This window comes from Capricornis sumatraensis, chromosome 22, assembly GCF_032405125.1.
Source record: "Capricornis sumatraensis isolate serow.1 chromosome 22, serow.2, whole genome shotgun sequence".
NCBI lineage: Eukaryota > Metazoa > Chordata > Mammalia > Artiodactyla > Bovidae > Capricornis > Capricornis sumatraensis.
The window spans coordinates 21940131-21961541 of NC_091090.1; the positions used below are offsets into that span (position 1 = coordinate 21940131).

At 50.7% G+C, this 21411-nt stretch overlaps 2 protein-coding genes across 2 annotated transcripts; one reads left to right on the forward strand and one right to left on the reverse strand.

Annotated features, from left to right (window-relative positions):
* Positions 1 to 1833: 1833 nt before the first annotated feature.
* Positions 1834 to 9678, reverse strand: GTPBP2 (GTP binding protein 2). Its single transcript, XM_068994292.1, has 12 exons — positions 9493 to 9678; positions 7659 to 7685; positions 7190 to 7374; positions 6787 to 6895; positions 6131 to 6328; positions 5659 to 5833; positions 5304 to 5523; positions 4749 to 4884; positions 4571 to 4629; positions 3851 to 4022; positions 3249 to 3413; positions 1834 to 3022 (listed from the first exon to the last, which is right to left on the reverse strand). Exons 1-12 carry the CDS (start codon positions 9676 to 9678, stop codon positions 2846 to 2848), a joined length of 1809 nt encoding a protein of 602 aa, XP_068850393.1. The 3' UTR covers positions 1834 to 2845.
* Positions 9679 to 14790: 5112 nt separating this feature from the next.
* MAD2L1BP (MAD2L1 binding protein) lies at positions 14791 to 19816 on the forward strand. The gene is made up of 3 exons (XM_068960855.1): positions 14791 to 14840; positions 15473 to 15738; positions 17937 to 19816. The coding sequence occupies exons 1-3, from the start codon at positions 14795 to 14797 to the stop codon at positions 18447 to 18449; spliced, it is 825 nt and encodes a 274-aa protein (XP_068816956.1). The 5' UTR covers positions 14791 to 14794; the 3' UTR covers positions 18450 to 19816.
* The last annotated feature ends 1595 nt before the right edge of the window (positions 19817 to 21411 follow it).

Genomic DNA, 21411 nt, shown 5'->3' on the forward strand with positions numbered 1-21411 from the left:
CCACTTTTGTGTTAAGTATCTAATAAAAGACAGTACTTACTGTGTACATGGCTCTTCCTTACTAGATCTGTAGATTTCTTAAAGGCAAGACTTCTTCACAGAGACTTCCCTGGTGGTCCAGTGGCTAAGACTCCCGTGCTCCCAATGCAGGGGGCGCAGGGTTCAATCCCTGGTCAGGGAACTAGATCCCACATGCTGCAACTAAAGATCCCATATGCTGCAATGAAGACCCAGTGCAACCAAATAAATATTTAAAATGGGGAAAAAAAAAAAAAAGAATTCTTCACAGTGCTTTGCACACAATAGGTCCTTGATATTCACTGGATGAATATAGACAGTGAAAATTTTAGGGTTAGGGGAACTAACACTAAAAATGTACAGACTGCTTATACACTTTTTCATCCTTCTCAGTGCTGTATCAATGCAGAGTGCCTCACTAGTTTGTGGAGATGTCTCAGTATCATTTTCTAAAACTTCCTTTCTTAATCTAGGGAGAAGTTTGAAAAGAAATCTCCGGGTGCTGTACAAATTAAGTTGAACAAATTGTTAACACTTCAGTAGACAGGAAGAAGTCATACAGAAAAGCACTGTGGGTAGAAACTTTGGTTCCAATGGCCTTCTAGAGGCCAGGAGCAGTCCTGGGGGGAGGGGAGAGGGAGCACTAGTGAAGAACCAACAAGACCACACCGGAAGCACCCCTTGGTTTCTTGGGGATGCCAGCCCTGCCCTGGCATACTGGTGAGGAGCCCATGGAGGGGACAGCAGACAGATGTGCAAGGGCCAGTGTTGGCCAGGAGCTGTAGTACTTCATGCTGACTGCAGCCTTGCCGCACAGCAGTTTATGAGCAGCTGTACAGAAGGAAGAAAGGGCTCTTAGTTCCCAACACCAGTAGGAAGTTCTTCAACCACAGGCTTCTTAGTAGCCAGTTAAACCAGTGATATTTAGAAAGCAGCCAAGGGACTGTGCTTCCCCTGCAGGGGGTGCAGATTTGATCCCTGGTGTCACAGATGCTTCATGCTGTGCGGTTTGACCAAAAAGGGCAGCTAAGCCTGAATGGTAGGGAGGCTCACTTTAATAAATACTCTGAAGGCAGAATACCCCTGGGACCATAGGCCACATTTATTATTAAATTTCTTTTGCAAGATCAGTACTGCAAATGTAGTCCCTGTTTTTTGCATTGGACTTTAACTTTGAGCCATATTTCTCCACCTATAGAATGTGGTAGTCAGGTACTCTAAACACAAACAGTAAGACAGGTTTCAGTGGGTAGCCTTCAGCTCCAAAAAGTCAGTTTAGACTATATTACGAACCTCACTTCACTTTGCATTGCTAGGAAGAGTGAGGATCAGATTGCCATGTCTCTTAAGTTCTACCCATCACTACATAGCTGGCATGCTTATCTCCCTCTGACAGGGCAGTCATCAGCCTCCTCATGTAACCTTGTGACCATGAGCAAGTGGCCAACTCCTCAAGTACCGGGTAGGTACCTGTCTTAGCTGGAAAGGTGACAGTTTCACTTTCTATTCTGCTCAAAGAACTATGCAAACCAAGCCAGAATACTTGAGTCACAGCACTGGAACACTGACCGCAAGTGGTGGGGAGGAAAGGACGCAGGGTGAACAAGGGGCCAGATGGGTTCTTTCCGCCCATCAGGGCTTAGCACCATAAGGGATTTGCTTTTCTCTGATCCTTGAGAGGAATTCAGCTCTGGAAGATGAGCCTGGGGCTTAAACATAAGCACGGTGTGTTCAATAAAACATTTTTATTCTGTACAATATATATATGTGTATTTAAATATATATGTGTGTATATATATATATATATATATATGCAGAGAAACCTCAACCAAATCCCTGAGCCCATGGGAACCCAGGACACTAACAAAGGGAGAGGAGGGAATCCATGCCCTAAAGAGTAGGAAATATGGCAACATCCTTCCCTTCCCTCCAGGTTCCCTGCAACAGAGGGAAAGGGATGCTCACTGCAAACTACTAAAACAAGAGAGGACTCACATGGGGCCAGAAGGGAGGCGAGGGTGTGGGATGGGGAGCTGTGGTCGGGGAAAGTAAAACATCCTGGTTGATCCAGCGTTAAAATCAACAGATCACTGCGGAGGCGGGGACAAGACTTATTGACATGCAGCTGACCTTCGGTTGGCCAAGTCTTGGCTTGGCGGCCCCACACCTGGGCCAGCACAACAAATAGCACCTGTGGGGCCTTTGAGAGGAGAAACTGGGGACGTGGCCCTTGAGTGAAGAAGGGAAGGGGGAGAAAGCTGAGGAGCTGGCCTTGTGTCTTGGCACAGGGTGGGAGCTCTGCCTTCACTGTCCCTGTGCCTTTTCTTCAGACCCTGGGCCACCGGATGGCCCGGAGCAGAGGTCTTTTGTCCACAGTCAAGTAGAGGTGGGCAACTTACATGGCCTTGAGAAGAGGTATAGAAAAAGGAGAGCTTTCGAGGACCACCCCGAGCAGTTGTGACAATTCCTGATGTGCAGGGACCACTCCGGTGGATCATGCCCAGTCCTGACAGTGGGGCCGCTGGGGCGGTGGTCAGCTCCCTCCAGTAGACAGGCCGCAGGGTTGCCAGGCTTGATGAGCCAACCAGGTGAACACTAGGCTGCTGAGCACTGCCCTGAATTCTGTCTTCTCCCTCACGACTGACTGCCCCTCCCTGGTCATACCTAGATTGGCATGTCTCCAGAAAATGTGGCAGGGAGCAGGCAGTGGAGAACGCCCCCTCTCTCTAGCCTACTAAAACACAGAGCCGCCAACGTGGGGGGCAGCGTGGCCGGAAGTCACCTTTTGTATTGTAGGGACAGCAGAAGAGCTGTGCCCGCTTGGAGTTCAGAAGCCCATGTTGGCCTGGGCCTCTCCTGCTGCAATGGCTTGCACATCGGTGACATGGCCGATGCCCTTGGTGACACCCTCCCGGAACAGCAGCTTGGCGCCCACCTTCAGGTACTCTGGGTGTTTCAGGAAGCGGAAACGTACCACTGCCTTCTCCCCTGTCCGCAGCTTGTCCTGCAGCAGATACACGGTCACTGGCCCTGGACCATGCCTCTTGTCTCTACTAGTCTTGGCCCTCCACCCTCGAGGGTTGAGCAGGCATCTACCCACCCTGAGTGGGGCTTTGTCCCCTTGGAGGGATAAGGGAGGTCTTGGAGTCTGGGAACAGGCTTCCCTCCTTTCTGGACGTAGAATTCTGACTGTTCCCTGGGAAAATGGGGGCATGGCTGGGTCCCCTCACCTTTGCATGGATCTTCTCCACCACTGCTGTCTGGCGTACGTTGCCCACGTGAACTGTCACCTGGAAGCCTCGCCGGAAGGTGGTGGCATGGAACAGCAGCACTATCTCTGCCTCGAACACTGAGCAGATGGTGGGATTCATCTCTGGGCTCACCATCACCATGCCCTGGGGAGGCAGAACCCTCGCACTCAGGAAGGGCAGACCTCACATTAGTGTCCCCTCCATGACCACCCTCACACCCTTTACAGCTTCCTGTTCCTCTAGGACTTCAAACACAAAGATCTCAGAAGACTGAAAACCCTTCTCTTTAAGGAGCCCTCCCTTACCCACCTGTGTCCTCTAACCCATCTAATGCTTGGTATTTTCAGAGTCCTGGACACTAGGGTTGTGACACAATGATTCACATTTAGTGATCTGTGCTTTGTGAGTATCCTAAGCCTTCTCCATACCCAGACAGCATATGTCCATACCCGGACAGCCTTCTTGGGTTAGAGACCATATTCCCTCTGAGTTCCCCTGAAGCACCTTTGATGCTTCTCCTTCAAGCAGCCAGCCTCCCAGACACTTTTGTGTTTTCTCTCCAATCTACCCTTCCACCTCACCTTGCGAAGGAGAGCTCTGTCAAAGTCCCCGAGGGCCAGCGTAGCGGCCTGACCAGCTCGCAGCACACGACAGGCAGAGCGGTTGCGTTGGATGCTGCAAACTCTGAGCTCCAGGAAGCAGCCATCATCCGTGGGGCCTACCACCAGCTGGTCCCCCTCACGGCAAATCCCACTGCAGCCCAGAGGGCAGAAGGCACAACGTCAGCCTAAGCCCCCCACCTACTTCTCTACTAGGTCATTCCCTTCTGAGTCCCTCAGGTCGGGGAGAGAGACCCCAGACTGTGACTCAAAGCTAAGGAGATGACTGCCTTGCCCCAGTCCAGACTGAAGGCTCACACTAGCAGAGCCTGGCAGACAGGGACCTGCTGGCTTAACACTGACCACCTGATTCCTGAAAGCGCAATCATGCCCTTGGGCAGAGTCTCAGGGGTCCTCGTTTCCCTGGTGGCAATGAAGTCAGCTGAATGTACTCTACGTGTCTTCGTGGGGTCAAGACCCAGACTTCCCCCTGCAGAGGCCTGAAGGGTCCTAAGAAGTGGTAAGTTTCTTCCCTTATAAGCCAATTTATGAGCTTTCTCCAGCTCCTCTGATGGTGAAAACCTCATCTACAAACAAGCACATCTGTTCACTGCCAGCGTGACCTGTGAGCTATGATGTTTTCAGGTCCTTGGGTGTATGAGGGCTGAGTAGGGTAGATAACAAGCAAGAAAGGCAATTCACCTGGAAAGTGTCCCTCCAACAACTGTGCCCACCTCTGGTACCGTGTAGATTTCATCCACCTGAAGCCAAAGAAGATTCTATCAAGGGCTGGCAGCTCCAAAACCTCAAAACAGACTCTGGGCTCGAGATTAGTCCCTCCTAGTTCCCTGGCTGACTGCCTGTCCAGATGGCCAATTACCTGGAACTCTGTCAGCTGCTGCATGAGCTCCTCCTGCTCTTTGCTATTGGTGAGTGGAGGCAAAATGTTCAGGAAGACTTTGAGCAGGTCCAGGCTCTCTCCAGACACGCTGGACAGTGTGAAGATAGGGGTGATGCTGTAGAGGGAGGCAGGGAATAGGCAGATGAGGGAAGTTCCAATAGGAGGCAGTGGCTGGAGCCCCTACATGGAAAGGCAAGCCTCTCTCAGAGTGGACAAGGGCTGCCCTCTCCTATCTGGTAACCATCCCAGGAGCTTGGGGCCTCTCTCTATGAGCTTGGCACGTGAGACCCATCCCAGAGCCCAGGGAGATGGCAAACGTCTGGCACAGCACTTTGCCTCCAGGCTTCCAGGGGTCAGGAAAGCTGGTTGGGGGAAAGATGCAGCCTTCAGCAAAGACTCCCTCCCACAACCCCAACCTGAAAAAGCACAGAACTGAGCCACAACTGGTCTGGTCTGAGGGAAGGGGAGGGCTACCCCATGCTCCGGGGCCCTGTGGCAGCCTTCCCTGAGGATTCTGGAGTGGGAAAGCCTTACTTGGGGGACTGGGCAAACTGCTGTGCAGCAGTGACGGCATCGTCCTCGGAGGTGACCAGCATGGGAACCTTGTGGCAGCCAGGCTGCTTGAGGACCCGCTCTAGCTGGCGTACTGTCCTCTCCACGGTAGTCTTGGCACACAGGTCCACCTTGCTGACCACGATGAAGAAGGGCACTTTCAGGGCCAGTGCCAGCCCCAGGTGTTCCCGTGTGGTGCCAGCTGCTCAGAGAAGACAGGCGGGAGAGTCAGGATGAGGGAAGGGGGAGAGAGCAAGAGGAGAGGCGGTCTGGCTCCCAGATGTGTAGGGTCCCAGGGGAGAAGAGTGAGCCCCGCCCCTGCACCAACGCCTCTTACCGATCCCAGTGTTTGCACTGACGAGGAGCAGGGCGCAGTCGGGGCAGTAGGAGGTGAGGCCAAAGATGGTGGTGTGCAGGTACTTGTGGTGGCCTGCCAGGTCGATGAAGGTGATCATCTTGGAGCTGCTCTCACAGATCTCTTCTGCCGTCCGTGAGTCACTGTAATTCACCACCTGGCCCAGAGCCCCGGGCTCTCAGTGCCCCCGGCCAGCCTCCCCAACCCTTCAAGAGCTGCCAGGACATAAACCAGTCCCTGGGTAACTCTGCCTCTTAACCCTGAGCCCCACTGAGGATTTAGTTCAGTTGATTCCCTGTTTGTTTTCTAAGGAGGTCACAGCGGGTTCAGTGCCCTCAGGGCCTTCATCTACACTACTCCACAGTCTCCACTCTCTGCCCTCACACTCTGTCCTTCACCACTACCATCCCATCCTCAGAGTCTGGTCCCACTGGGTCCCGTTGATTGCATGCACCTCTCCCTTGCTGTTAAAGCCCAGGATCTCGAAGCTGATGCTGGAGGTTCGGCCGGACTGAATTTCATGCAGGTGGCGGAAAAGGTTGAGCCGAGCCCGGCCCCGCCCATTGTCCAGCTCTCCCTGGGTCAGGACTCCAAGCAGAGTTGACTTCCCTGAGTCCACATTCCCCAGGACGGCCACACGGAGGTCCAGGAACTGCAGATGAATTGTCAGAGGTTAGGTTCCAACCCCTCAACTCTGTCCACTGAAAGGTCAAAAGCAGCGGCAGGGACTTCCCTGGCGGTGCGGTGGAGAAGAATCTGCCTGCCAATGCAGGAGACATGGGTTTGATCCCTGGCCCAGAAAGATTGCACGTGCAGTGGAGCAACGAAGCCCAGGAGCCACAACTACTGTAGCCTGTGCACCTAGAGCTGGTGCTCCACAACAAGAGAAGCCACCAGAATGAGGAGCCCATGCACCACAATGAAGAGCAGCCCCCGCTCACCAACTAGAGAAAGCCGGTGCACACCAACAAAGACCCAGTCCAACCAGAAAAAAAAGGCACAGGCAGTCTCTGGGGACCAAATCTGAGTCTCAGGCCAGGGAAGAGTCTGCCACCATAGGACCTTCCCAGGGAGCGGGGGTGTGAGAAACAGGAAGGGGTGGGGACCCACCTGTTGGTTGTCAGGAACCTTTCGTACTAGCACCTCGGTGATCTTCCGGGGTGTGTCGCTATCATAGTCCACTTCTCGCTCCCGGAGAACAGTGATGTCTGCCCCAACTCTGTCACACCAAGGCCACAGCTGCCACATCTCACCTGTACTCGCCATCCCCCTGGACCCATGGCCTTCTCATACTTCCCCCAGAACTTCCAATACCTTACTCCACTTCCTACCCGCCTCCAATCTATCCTGCATCCACAGCTCCCTTGACACAAATGAACCTTAAGTCAAGGGGCAAACAAGGCTGGATCCAGGGCAGAGGATCCCAGAAAAGTAACCCTCCCCACTTCAGCCCTTTGTCCAGAGAAGGCAGGTCCTGGGGATTTAGGGAAAGGAGGACCGAAGGGAAGCATACTTCTCTGCCATCCGGTGCAGGGTCTTGAGGGAAGCCCGCATCTCCTCCTCAGCCAGCCCCACCAGCAGCCCATTGTCCTCTACCCCAATCTGGTAGACGGCCTCACCACGGCCCTCCTGGAGCCGCCACTTCATCTGTGTCACCAGGTGCTCAAAACGATACTGGGATGGGTTCACCAGCTTCAGCTTAGGGCAGGTGAAGTATTACGAGAAGGAAAAGTCAGAGATGCTCCTCCTGACCCCACAGGGTTCCCCATCTGTTCTGCTGCAAGGACTAGGGCCTTCCCTTCCCTCTTAACCACCCTCATCCCTGACCTCCTTGGACAGCGAGTCGTCTTCCAACAGAATGAGGTACAGAGCCCTTAGTCTGAACCACATCTTTAAATGACTATAGAACATAAAGTTAGAAGGATCATAAAGAAATCATCCCACACCAAGGACAACCTGCCCCTCCCCAGCCTAAGACTCACTTTATATTCGATGTTTCCATCTTCAGCCTGAAAAGAAACAGGGAGCTGTTACCACACTGTCCAGACCTAACCCTTACTTCCCTGATTCCCACTGGGGTTCAGGCAGCTAACGTAAGAGAGAAAGAAGCTTGAGCAGCACTTGTTTAGGCAGGTGTCTGTCAAAGGCCATGGCAGACCAGCTCTGTACTCAGCTCCAGGGTGACCTCTCTGAAGGAAAGGCCTCCAAGAACATAGTCAGTCATCCATCTAAGCCAGGAACGGAACCCTGAGTCCCTCTTTTCGGATCACTGGCAGCATGCTCTTCTCAGATGCAAGATCACCCTCTTTCCTTCCTTCTAGGGCCTCAAATTGCTGTCCCCACGTCTGTGTCTTCTCCATGTCCAGGCTGCGGAGGCAGTTCTTTGCTACTGGTCTGAGAGACACCATTTCCTTCCTGCCTGCCCCTCTCAGCTGATGACACCAAGAGTAAGAGGTTGCAAGAAGTTTTGGAGCAGTGCCAGAGGGTGAGCTCAGCACTGGTCACTACAAACCCAATGAGAGAGGAGCCAGGTGAAGGACAGTCTAGTCTCCAGAGTTGAGGTTGAGATGAAGAAACTCAGAAAAGATAATGAAGGAGACAGACACCACAAACTAGACCACTGTGGCTTTTCCCCTTCTGCCCCCTAGCCCTCGCGCCCCAGCTGAGGGGAATCTTGAGTCCGTCACACCACCTCCTCCCCTTCCCTATATCAGATGACCCAACACAGAAGTATCCCATTGCCCGAGCCTTCCCCTCTCAGGTGCAAAAGGATATGAGATTTGCCTGTTCTGCCAGTCCTGTATTTCTGCACTCCTCCTCCCTGGCCATTTCATTTTTCTTCTCCCCTTCCTGTCATCATTCCATCCCTTCAAGGCTCTTTGACTCTCAGGCTTTTACAGGTCTTCACCCATAATCGCATGGGAGTGTAAAGGAGACCTTTCCCCATCAACAGAGATTTTCCTTTTTATCATTTTGCTGGAGATGAAAAATTAGAATGGATGGCTTCAGAATACTGACACAAGGATGATGGTCTAGGCTAAAGTTTCTCAAAGTGTGGTCCCAGGACCAGCAGCATTTGCATCACCTGGGAACTTGTAAGAAATGCAGATCATCAGGGACACCTTTGACCTATCGAATCGGAAATTCTAGGGGTGGAGCAGCAATCCAGGTGATTCTCTTAACGTGCTCAAGTTTGACAACCACTGGATGAGGCTCTTCCCCTGTGTCCTTTTCTATAGAGGGACAAATAGCAATTATTGCCTGCCTTAGGGAACAGCTGGAGCAGGAAGGTGGAGGCTGTCCACACTTCCTCGTAGGACAGGCAAAGGGCGGGAGGACTTAGCCTGAGTGTTCTCTGCTTGTGTTTGTGTGTGTGGAGAGGGAGGGAACATATTGCTCTTTTCCCGGTACTCCTCTCCTCCTTGGAACGAGTTTAGAAAACTCTAACTCCTCACATCCCCAGATGCAGTCTCCCTTCCTTCAGCTGCACAAGAAAAGGGCTGGGGCATTCTACTCTGCTCTTCCCAAGGGATGCGGATGGGACCTCCTTTCCCCACTTCATCTGGAGTTACTTATATCAGAGTGGGGAGATTCCCGCCGCCCTCCCAACTCTTCCTCCCCCGGGTACTGACACAGGAATGGAGGCCCAGTCTTTCTGGCCCTCCTCCCTGGGGTCCTTGGACCGGAAAAAACGGTTCTCCTCTTCTCGGGGGTCTATGACACCGGAAGGGGGTACTACTCTCTGTCCCGCCTTCCTGGAGTCCCAGGACCGGAAGCAGTGGTTACCTCTGACCCCGCCACTTCTCAGGTGCTCACCTCGGGGGGCAGGTACGGGGGGTTGTTGGCTTTGCTCCCTCTGTTCCTTCCGTTCTTTTTCTTCCCCTTCGGGCCACCGCAGCTACTGCTGCCGCCGGCGCCCCTAGCCTTGAGGGTTCCGCCCACGGCCGGGCCCCCTCCGGGCCGGCAGCAGCCGCCGAACAGCTCCGATACCCGCGAGTCCATCCGCCGCTGCCGCCAGCCCCCCGCCCGGCCCCTCCCCCCCGCCACCGCCGCCGCCGCCGCCGCCGCCGCCGCCGCCGCGGACGCCGCCGCCGCCGCCGCCGCCGCGCCTACTGCCACGGCCGAGTCGGGCCACCCAGAGGAGAGCGGGGTGGGGCCCTGCGCAGGCCACGCCTCCGCATCACCTGGCCTTCGGGTCGCATCAGAAACAGCCGCGGAGCACCATGGGATACAGAGTTCTCAAGCCTAGGAGCTCCCTGGAAAGAGCTCGCCGCAGCCCTACAACTCCCAGGAGGCATCGCGGCGCAAGGGGCCGCGGGTGGCTTCGGGGCGTAGGCAAGGAGGGCGGCTTTGCGCGCAAAGGCCTAAGGGAGCTGTAGTCTGGCTCCAGTCTCCGAGAGCTGAGCGGGTCTTTTCCGGGGGCCTGGAGGTGGGGCAGTCACTGGAGTCGGGGGAACTTACATAGAATCTAGCCTGGTAGGCGCTTCTGGATTTGGCCCCTTAACGCGATCGCAGACAAGATGTTTTGGGCCTGGAGAGCTGAAGAATTCAGGGCGACTTGTCCCTCCAGCCTACTGGCTCCGCCCATGCCTCAGTTTCTCCCTCAACGGCATGCGTGCCTTCTGGGTGAGTCAGGACCAATGCCAGGGCGGAGGCGGATGGTGGTTAGCCTAATTATGGCTTTTATTGTTACGATGATTATGCCACCTTTACACAGTAGTCACTGCTTTATTACCAGGCTGGCACCCTCCGGGGGCTGGTTTTAGCAGCCCGAGACACCGCGGTAGCCCCAACACGAGGCCGGAATCCATAAACCAGCCCTGCCCCCGCAGCGAGTATTACGCCTCCCCTTTGTTTTGAAGCAGAACCAATCCGGGACGACCGAGTTTGGTTTTAGAGCAGCCAGGGGTGTAGGAGGGGCCTGGCCCCTACTTGGGCGGGGCTGGGGCTCGGGTTACGTCAGCCGCTGTGAGGGCGGGGGAAGTTGCCTGGAATAGAAACTTGGCAAAGGGCCCAGGGGATTGCTGACTTTTGACTTTCTTGCCAAGCTGTCATCTCTCTTGCTCTTTAGGGCTCTTGCAGTCAGCAAAGAGTAAACACATTCAGTGACACAAACCAGTGTACAACACACTAGAAAGGCAGAGTAGAGAAGCAGTTGGTGTTGCTGAGCTGGGAGTCAGGACGCCAGAGTTCAGTTCCCAGCCTCGTGGCTGTCCCGTGACTCACCACTCGCCCATTGTACGTCCACTTCCCCTCTCTTCACAAACAGCGAGATCCTCAAACGCGGCCTAGAAATAAAACAACCCTTCCCTGCAGACCTCAGTTTTCCTTGGAAAACTAGCACCAGTGGCTTACCTCTGGTGATCCTTGCAGAGGTTCAGACCTGCTGGAGTCCATGGCTTCCCCCCCAGGACCACAAGGAGGAAGGCAGGTTACTGATCAGGTAGATGCTGTCCACATGGCATAACTCCCCAAACCGGTGAAAGCAGAAGGACCAAAATCTGCAAAAGGGCTTAGCAGACCCAACCAATTATGGGGCCTTAACTGCTTGAAAGCAGCTGTGACTTCTGTATTCTGTTCAGCTAAAGGAAAGTTATGTTGCAGACAGCCAGGGACACAACCCCACCAGGAAAACTGTTGTTTGGGGCTGAGTGAGACAGCTGAAGAAAGATGAGGGTTGGAAGCGAGAGCTAAGACTATTCCTCCAACATTATCACTGCCACCACCACCACCACCACTGGGCTCTCTTGATAACCAGGGTCTGCTGCAGTCACCTGATAACACTTGTGCTCTCGTCATCACAGATCTTTCAGCTGTCCCCCACACAGTTTCACTTCATTCTTTCCAATTCCCTTCTTTTAAGAGATGGAGTGGGATAGCCCATTCTGATATCCGATCTTGTACAACCTGGCTTACCGCAGACAGGAGTGAAGGCTGGCAGAGGAGTAGGAGGAGCAGGGATGTCTGCCCAGGAGGAGATCAGGGTCCTGGGAGATGGAAGGTGATTTGTGTGTTTAGTTTCCTGGAGGGGTTGCTTATGAGGTGCTTATGAGGTGGTTGCCTGTGGGGTAAATAATGGATGTACACACGCAGACTTTTTTCCTGGTACATAATTAGTACATACATAATTCATTCTTTATGTATAGTATCTTTACATACATTTAAAAGTCAGATTTAGCAATATTTTTCTTTATATCTTCTTGGTTTTGTGTCATGTCTAGGCCAACCCCACTCCTAAATTATGAATTATTCTCCAGTATTTTCTTCTAGGAGTTTTGAGGTTTATTTCTATGTTTATATGTTTAATTGATTTGGAATGTATCTTTATGTAGAATGTGTAATGGGAACTAATGTTTTTTCCCCCTCCTAAATGCATAGGGAGTTGTTTCAAATTATTTGCTTTTAAGAGTCAGCCTCATCATTGCTAAGACCTATATATATATATATAGATAGATAGATACATTAATCTGTTTCTTGACTCTCTTCAGTTTTGTTTATTCCTAAGCCAATACCACTGTATTTTAATCATTATGCTTTTTATGGAGTGTTTTGATCGCTGGTCCCTGTTTCCTGAAACACACTTGTTCTTTTTGTCTCTATCACCTAACACTTGTCTATTTTTATTACTACTTCCCTGGATATTGAAAAGCAGAGAAATTACTTTGCCAACAAAGGTCCGTCTGGTCAAGACTATGGTTTTTCCAGTGGTCATGTATGGATGTGAGTTGGACTATGAAGAAAGCTGAGCACCGAAGAAATGACGCTTTTGAACTGTGGTGTTGGAGAAGACTCCTGAGAGTCCCTTGGACTGCAAGGAGATACAACCAGTCCATTCTGAAGATCAGCCCTGGGTGTTCTTTGGAGGGAATGATGCTAAAGCTGAAGCTCCAGTACTTTGGCCACCTCACGCGAAGAGTTGACTCATTGGGAAAGACTCATGCTGGGAGGGATTGGGGGCAGGAGGAGAAGGGGACGACAGAGGATGAGATGGCTGGATGGCATCACCAACTCGATGGACCTGGGTTTGAGTGAACTCCGGGAGTTGGTGACGGACAGGGAGGCCTGGCGATTCATGGGGTCGCAAAGAGTCGGACACGACTGAGCGACTGAACTGAACTGAACTGGCTACTCCTCAGTCTCCTCTGCAGACACTTTTTCTTTATGCTCATCCTCAAACATTAGTGTCTTCAGGATCCTTGCTCATTTTCATTGTATACAACCTCCCTGGGTGATTATCCACTCCCATGCTGATGACTTTCAAATACATATTTCTGCTCCTCATGGTGTCCCTAAATTATCTCTTCACTGTCCAATGGAACAGCAAACTCAACCCATCAAAAATGGAACTCATCTTTAATCCTTACCCATACCCAATAAAACTGGCCTTCCTCTGGTGTTCCCTCCTTCATTGAATGGCACAACTGGCCATAGAATTGCTGAAGTAAAAAGTCTGCTTTTTTTTTTTTTTTTTTTTTGCTTATCTTCTGGACAGTCTCTCACTCTTCCTCCTCTTCCTGGGATCAACCACCTTACTCACTGGACTTCTAAATATATATAGGGTTCACCCAGTTCTCTCCACCCCACTGTGACTACCCTAGTTCAGGCCTCTCTCACCGTGTACTTGGGTAATTCCAATTGCTAGCTCTGACTAGTATCTGTGCCTCCTCCTTTGTCCTCTCTGTAATCTAATCTCCACACTGCAGCCAGTGTAGAGGTTAAATTTTTCAGTGTAAAATGTAAATATAACCACGTCACTCTCCTACTTAAACCTTTCAGACGTTCCTCCATCCCCTTACAGGAACAAGTTCAAACTTTTTAATTTGGCTTAGAAAGCCTTCCTTACTATGATTTACTTACAGAAGTTTGTCTGCTGCTGCTGCTGCTAAGTTGCTTCAGTCATGTCCAACTCTGTGCGACCCCACAGACAGCAGCCCACCAGGCTCCCCCATCCCTGGGATTCTCCAGGCAAGAATACTGGAGTGGGTTGCCATTTCCTTCTCCAATGCATGAAAGTGAAAAGTGAAAGTGAAGTCGCTCAGTTGTGTCCGACTCTTTCTGACCCCATGGACTGCAGCCTACCAGGCTCGTCTGTCCATGGGATTCTCCAGGCAAGAGTACTCTACCACAGCTTTAATACTTCATAAGCCGAACTCTTTTTATTTCTTGAATTGAGAATGCTCTTGTATCTCAAGGTCTTGTTAAAAACAAAATTCAACTGAAGATTTGAAGATCTAATTGGCTTTATTTAACAATTCATGAATCAGGAAGTATCTCATCGAGTAAATACAAAGGCACTCTGAGGTGCTGTACAAGATGCAAGACTTTTATAGAAATGGAGGCAGGATAATGAGGTTATTAGCAAAAGAAAGGGGAATTCCATTTAGGGGGAATGTTGGGGGACTTATCTTGCAGATTACCTCACTAGCGCTGAAATGCCAGACTGGTTAGTTTAAAATTCCACTCCAGGAGAAGCTGAAACTCCTACTAGATTAGGAAATGAGTCTTGGTGAGATTTAGCAGAAGTGAATGCATTTGGATCTTGTTTGTTTCTAACAGTCTCCAGGACCACCAGACCCTCCTCTTTACCTTTACTCATCTTAAAGATCAATTTCCTCTTGGACCACGCCTCACTTCCTCTAGGTTATGCGCTCCTGTTCTCCGCGTCCACTGCCCTTCAACACCTTACTGTATAATTCATCACACTGCCTTGAATCTACAGGCACTGAACCCCTTGAGGACCCCTCCAGTCGCTGGCTTCTTCGCCGCAGAGACTCCAGCACCTAGGACAGGGCCTGACACGAAGTAGGTGCGTAGCGAATAGAGGACGCAGGAAAGAATGGATGCGAGCGAGTGGGTGTCCTCGGAAGGCAGCGCCAAGTAGTTGAGAACCCGCGGTTTCTCTGTGGGAGGAGGGTTCGACGGACTCGCCGAAGGGTGTTAAGGAGGGCTCCGCTCCTTAACAAGGCGCTCGACTCCTCACCCAGCGAAGCCTCTGCCGCACAGACGCGGCGCCCCTCCCACTTCCGGGCCAGCAGAACAGGAAGTGGAGGCGCGGGCTTCCCATGAAGCAGCGCGGGGCCCCTATTCAAACCGAATGGAGAACGGGGAGGAGGTCGTGATGGCGGCCCCGGAGCCGGAAGTGCAGTCCCCGGCCGCAGTCCCTGGTAAGATATGGAGTCCGGAGCTCGAGGAGTTTGTTTCCTCCCTGCCACGGCTCCCTCCAGTCATTTAGCCCGTAGTCGTTTCACTAGCCCGTGTTCCTTGTCCCCATTTCCCGTCGTCCCTCCCAGCTCTGACTTGGCCTCTTTGACTCCATCGCCCCCGCGGCCCTGAATTCCATTGGTTCACTCTCCTTTTCGCGACGTATTCTGGGCTCTGCTTGACACCGCTTTCTCTCAACTCATTTTCCCATATCAGGGCCTCTGCTTTCTGAGCAGATCTCCAGTCGCTGTCTCCGAAATTCCCGCCATCTGCCCCACCCCCCCCACCCCCCCCACCCCCCCCAAATCCTGGAGTCTCTTAGACAACTGGGATCTGGAACCTGCGAGCGGCCTCCCAGAGGGGAGTTTGCGGAGGGAATCCGCCTGTGTAGGCGTGTGGCCTCAGCTGTGGTGGCTGATGTCCCCGCAAGGGATGGGAAGACTGACTGGCCTCTTCACTTTTTCTCATCCAAGTTCTAATCAGGCCGGACCCTGTTTAGCTTTGGAGAACAGAGGAGATCGGGCTTCAGGGTGGTATGTCCATAGACCTTTTAAGTTTTTCGTTTTTCTCTCTTGTCCCTCTGTGCACCTACTAGATTTGGAGTGGTGTGAGAAGTCGGAGGAAACCCAGGACCCCCAGATAGAACTACTTGAGACCACCTCCACCCGGGAACCTTCCAACCCTTTGGAGCCCTTTCGTCCCAGAGACTGCATGGTGCCAGTGGTGTTTCCTGGGCCTGTGAGCCAGGAAGGCTGCTGTCGCTTTACTTGTGAACTTCTAAAACATATCATGTACCAACGCCAGCAACTACCTCTGCCCTACGAACAGCTTAAGCACTTCTACCGAAAACCTTTTCCCCAGGTAGGCACAAGCTTTGGGAGAAAATTGGTGAGTGAACTTTGTGGCTATTAGATGGTGGCAGGTAGAAAGGGTGCAAAGGAACCTTCACGCATGTCAGCATAAGCAGCTGTAAACGATGTTTCAGCCCTATGGCTTCAGTCCTTTCCCACTCCAGTCTGGATATTCAAAGCCTTGCCTTTTCTCTTGTTTTCTTTTTCTGAAACTCCTATTGTGTGTTACATTTGGACTTCATGAACTGATCCTCTAATTTTAGTGTATCTTCTCTCCAAATCCTCATTTCTTTGTTTCTGTTATACTTTTCTTCCTTGAGTTTATGTTCTTAAACTTAATTTTTTGGCAGTCGCAGTTTTAAGAACTTTTTCTTAAAATTTTTATTTTTTAAATTTATTTTGACTGTGCTGGGTCTTAGTTGCAACCTGCAAGCAAGATCTAGTTCTATCCCTGAACAGGGATGGAACCCAGGCCCCTGCATTGGGAGCTCACAGTCTTACCCACTGGACCACCAGGGAAGTCCCACATGTTCCTTTTTAGTTATATCCTGTTTCCTGTCTGTATGAACTTCCCTTGTGGGTATTAATTACTGTGTTTTTGAAGTTTTGCTCTGTCTCTTGCACTGTCTCTGTTTCTTCCAGATTCCTTTCCGATTTATTTGTTTTGGTCTCTTTCACAGTTGAGGCTTTTATTTGGTGTCTGAATATTTAAGAATAAGTCGTTGAAACTTCTGTGTGCGAGGCTGGCCCTGTGAGCTAGCTGATAGACTTAAAGGACATTGGGTGGGAACAAAGTGGTAATGATAACGAGAAAGAGGATTATTTGCTCTAATAAAGGTGATTTTGGAGTTATCTTTCAGTTAAACATGGTAAACTGAACACGTTTATTTCTGCTTCCATCTGATACACTACTCAATGAGAGAAGAAGGAAGGAAGGAAGGAAAGAGAGAAAGAACACTTCCAAAGCATTGTGTTTGGGTGGGGGAAACTTGCAGGCCATCGAAGGGTACTGGGCTTCCCAGGTGGCACTAGTGGTAAAGAATCTGCCTGCCAGTGCAGGAGACATGAGAGATGCAGCTTTGAACCCTGAGTTGGGAAGATCCCCTGGAGTGGAATGGCAACCCACTCTAGTATTCTTGCCTGGAGCATCCCATGGACAAAGGAGCCTGGCAGGCCACAGTCCATAGGGTCACAAAGAGTTGGACATGACTGAAGTGACTTAGCGCGCATGCACGCTTAGGGCCCTTGCACAGGTGTTCACTCAGTCCCCATGTGTTTAACTTTTGTGTTCTGTGGTGCTTAAGTGAACAACTCCTGGGCCTTTTATGGACTTCTTCAGTGTGGTTTTGCTTCTCAGGGGAGTCCCCTCTGACAGCACTTGGTATTCAGCTCTCTTGAGTGCTTCCTGCTTTCTCTCTTCCAAAAATTTGTTGTTGTCTTTAGCCACTGTCATCTATTTTTTAGTTATTTTTGCCACTGGGAGTCCTCTTTCTCTCCCCTCCCTTCCTGCTTCCCTCCCCTCTTTCTTCCTCCCTCCCACCCACTCTTTCATTTCCTTCGTACCTTCCGTCAGTTTGCCATGTTTGTTTGTTTAATTTATTTTTTATTGAAGGATAATTGTTTTACAGAACTTTGCTGTTTTCTGTCAAATCTCAACATGAATGCCATGTTTAACTGGAGGATGAATTCCAGAATTTATTAGACCAAATAATCCTTGGTGGGTTTTTTTTGGCTGAATAATTGTCAAGCACAGGCTCTCTAGTTGCCCCGTGGCATATGGGAATCTTAGTTTCCTAAGCAGGAATCAAGCTCTCCTCCTGTGTGTTGGAATGTGGATTCTTAACTACTGGACCACCAGGAAAGTCCCCAGTCCTCAGTCTTGTCATTATTTTCAGCACAGCAAAAGCTCACTACCTGCCATGCCACCACATGAGTATTTTAGTATTTTAGTTGCTAATTTCTGGATGCCCTCCTGGTTCAGTACACTGTCTTCGCTATTCTGAGTGAGGAAGAATTATAATTTTGTACAAAGAATCTATTTTCCTTTTTGGTACATTTCCCTGTGATAAAACCCAGGGTCTTGAGTGTGGCGGTTCACTGAACTGGAGCTCCAGTCCCGTAAGTCTGCTCTGTTCTAGCAGGGTTCTTCAAAGGGCATTAGCTTTCGTCTACCTCGCAGACCTCTGTCTCCATTCTTTGTCCTCACAGGCAGAGGACGTGGTGAAGAAGAAACCTTGGGCCACTGCTGAGGTGAGCAGCAGGAAATGCCAGCAAACCCTGGCAGAACTGGAGAGTGTCCTCAGCCACCTGGAGGGACTCTTTGCCCGGACACTAGTCCCTCGAGTGCTGATCCTCCTTGGGGGCAATGCCCTCAGCCCCAAGGAGTTCTACGAGCTTGACTTGTCCCGATTAGCCCCCAACAGCATGGACCCGAGCCTGAGCACAGCAGCTTGTTTGCGCCGCCTCTTCCGAGCCATTTTCCTGGCCGATGCCTTCAGTGAGCTGCAGGTCCCTCCACTCATGGGCACCATCATCATGGCACAGGGTCACCGTGACTGTGGAGAAGATTGGTTTCGACCCAAGCTCAACTACAGAGTGCCCAGCCGGGGCCACAAGCTGACTGTGACCTTGTCCTGTGGCCGACCCACCATCCCAGCTGCAACCTGGGAGGATTACATTTGGTTCCAGGCACCAGTGACACTGAAAGGCTTCCACGAATGAATGGGAATGCTCATTGTGAACACAGTGGCTAAATTATCTTTCCCCTGGTGGCACCATATCACCCATCTCCTGCTTGGACCTAGTTAATTCCTGGTGAGAGGAAAGGTCTGTCCTTCTGGCTGCCTGCCCCCCTTAGACTTTCTGGTGGACTGATGGTTGGCTGGGGTTGTAATAATCGTCATTGAACAAGCATCTCTTTGAATCACAGGCTGATTTTCCCAGAGGGTGCTGGATCAGGTGTTTCTTTTGGGGGCTGGAAAGCAAACATGGGCCCACAGACAGGCTCCCTCCCCTCCCCACCCACCCCCGGAGGGGGTCGGGCAGGGAGGTGACCCTTTTTAGCTTTTGCTGTGGCTTTTCAGAATTTTTAACAGGGACATAATGTGGGTGTGACTCATAGACTTAAATATATTATAAAATGAACGGATTCATATTAAATTTTCCTGAAACATTTTTGGCTTGAAGAGGCTTAAAGCTAGAGTAACCTCCCTTGGTCTCTTAAGCTTCAGCCTTCCATGATTTCTTTGTTTTCTAATAGTTCTTTCTCTTCATTATTCCTGGGCCAATATGGGAAGTTAAATGACTTGGCCAAGGTTCTTTAACAGTTTGATAGCAGAGTTGGGACTAAGAATCCTCTTCAGCTAACTCCTAGCCCGATGTTCTTTGCTTGCCACATGTTGGGTTCTGTGACCCTTAGTGTATGTGTACCCAAAGCAGAGGTCACACAGTGTGAGGGACCTGAGAAAAGAAAACCAAGAGAGTCTCTGCAGAGCCTGATTGAACTATAGGCTAAGACACCAGGTCTGCCCTGTAGAGTCACTTCCGTGAGGCCACATGTCCCTTCTGGAATCCGCCCTGCCATCTCCACTGCAGTTGCATGGTGGCTGCTGGCAGTTACTGTTGGCAGTATTGTCCTTGTGCCATCCCTGCCCTCCTGCCTGTGGCCATTCCTCCTCGGCAGCATCTGTGGGTTGGCCATCCTGATCCTTACTGTTATCCTCTCCAGCTTGGTGCTGTCCTGACCACTGAGCACGATGCTCTTTGTCGCTGAGAATATCTGCTTATTTCTTGGAAGGAAGTTGAAGGCAGAATCCTCACCCTGCTGGTGTCGGGGATAGGTGTGTGGTGTGTGTGTGTGTGTATGCATACAATATATACTATTTTGTATATTTTAAGAAAACATGGAAAATAGTTTATATTTTATGGTAGGTTTTAAGCACTTTACATACATTATCTAATAACCTTACAGAGTTCATATTATTGTCTCTGTCTTATAGATGAGGCTTGGGGAGGCTGAATAACTTGCATAAGTGTTGAAACCTGGATTCAGACCCAGTCCAGCTGACTCCAGAGGCTGAGCGCTTTACACTGTACTGTGCATTCTGTGTGATTTTACATTGGAAAGCTGTGGGACTTCATCTCTGGCTTCAGATTGTGTTTCCTGACGTGGAACCTGCCACTTACTGGTGCTAAGTAAATATAGAATCAGTGCAAACAAAAGGTTTGAGTTCTTTTCTGTGCTGTGTCCACCTGAAGCATACTCCGCCAGCTTGGACTCTCCACTGTTTTTGTGTCTGATAGTACCTTACAGAAGAGGAATAGGGCCATATCTCTCACTCGGAAAGGGACAGGCTGAGGGGTCAACTTAAAGGGAGGGAGAATTTTGAAGAAGGGAGTTATAAACTTTTGAGGTAGAAGACATTAAGGCAAGTCTGATCCCTCAAGCCCTGCTTTAAAAAACTGTCACAAATAATGTCTAGGCAATCAAAACAAAGTTAATTATCCAGGTAATTTAGACACTTCTTGGCTTGGCATTGGGGCTCAGGTCATTCTGATTTCATGAATCCGCTCCAAAGGAATCCAGAAATTAAAAGATCAGTTAATAATTTTATCAACAAATATCATCTCCTCTGACAACAAGCCTGCTGAGGCACCTGTTTATGTCTTTTTACCTTGGCTGGGCACTCCAGAGATGCATGTGAAGAAATCGGATCTAGCCCAGGGAATGAAGAGCCCCAGCTTCAGTGGTTCTGGCCTTTCATCTGTTACCATTTGAACCTAAAAGCAGTAGGTGTGGGGCCTGAGGTAGGTAAACGTAGGTGGTAGGGAACGTGTAGCTGTTGATGTTGTAAATGAAAATGTTGATGGGGAAGTGTAGTCCATAAACTCACATTTTGTAACCCTCTTTGCACCTTCCTTTCCCAGGGTGTGGCCCTATATGGTGCCCCATTGCCTGGCCAGCCCCTCTCTACCCCCACACACTGGAGTCCTAACCATTGGACCTCTGGGGCATCCCCACTCCCTCTCCTAGGTCTTTGCTTGCCACTTAGCTGAAACAGTCCTATGGAAGGGAAAAATCAAGAGCTATCTGTGAAGACTGAAGACAGTGGAATAGATGGACCCCACTCTGTAAGACCTGGTTCGGGGGGGATTGATTGTCTTGGGAATCTTAGAACCAGGAAGATCTGAAATTCTTTTCTTAGGAAATTCTGAGGCCAAGAAAGGACAGGAATGAAGTGAAATAATATAGCTAGTCTTACTGTTATTTTTCTTCCTAAGCCCCCATTGCGTATGTTATACAATGAGGACTCAATAAATGTCGACTGTGTGGAGGGGTTTTAGAGGAAGCAAATAGCTCTGGAATTGGACCAAATTGGGACCTCCAACCTACCACTGTATCCTGCTTATTCTGGGGTAAAACCATGCCGTTGCCGTGACAACTGAACACCTCCCATCACCCAGCGGGGGAAGGAAGCAGGAGGGAGCGTGTGTACATCCAGGCTTTTCGGAAGCGCTCTGTGGCAAGAAGGGCAGGCTGGCGGGCAGCCCCAGAAGGCTAGCCTGCAGAAGGTTAGGTGGGTGAAATCCTGCTTCCGGTAGGGTGGAGGGGCGGAGCTTTGGGTCTCCACGGACACGGTTTCTCCTAGCAACCTGGCCGGCGTTGAGCAGAGCCGCTGGCGCG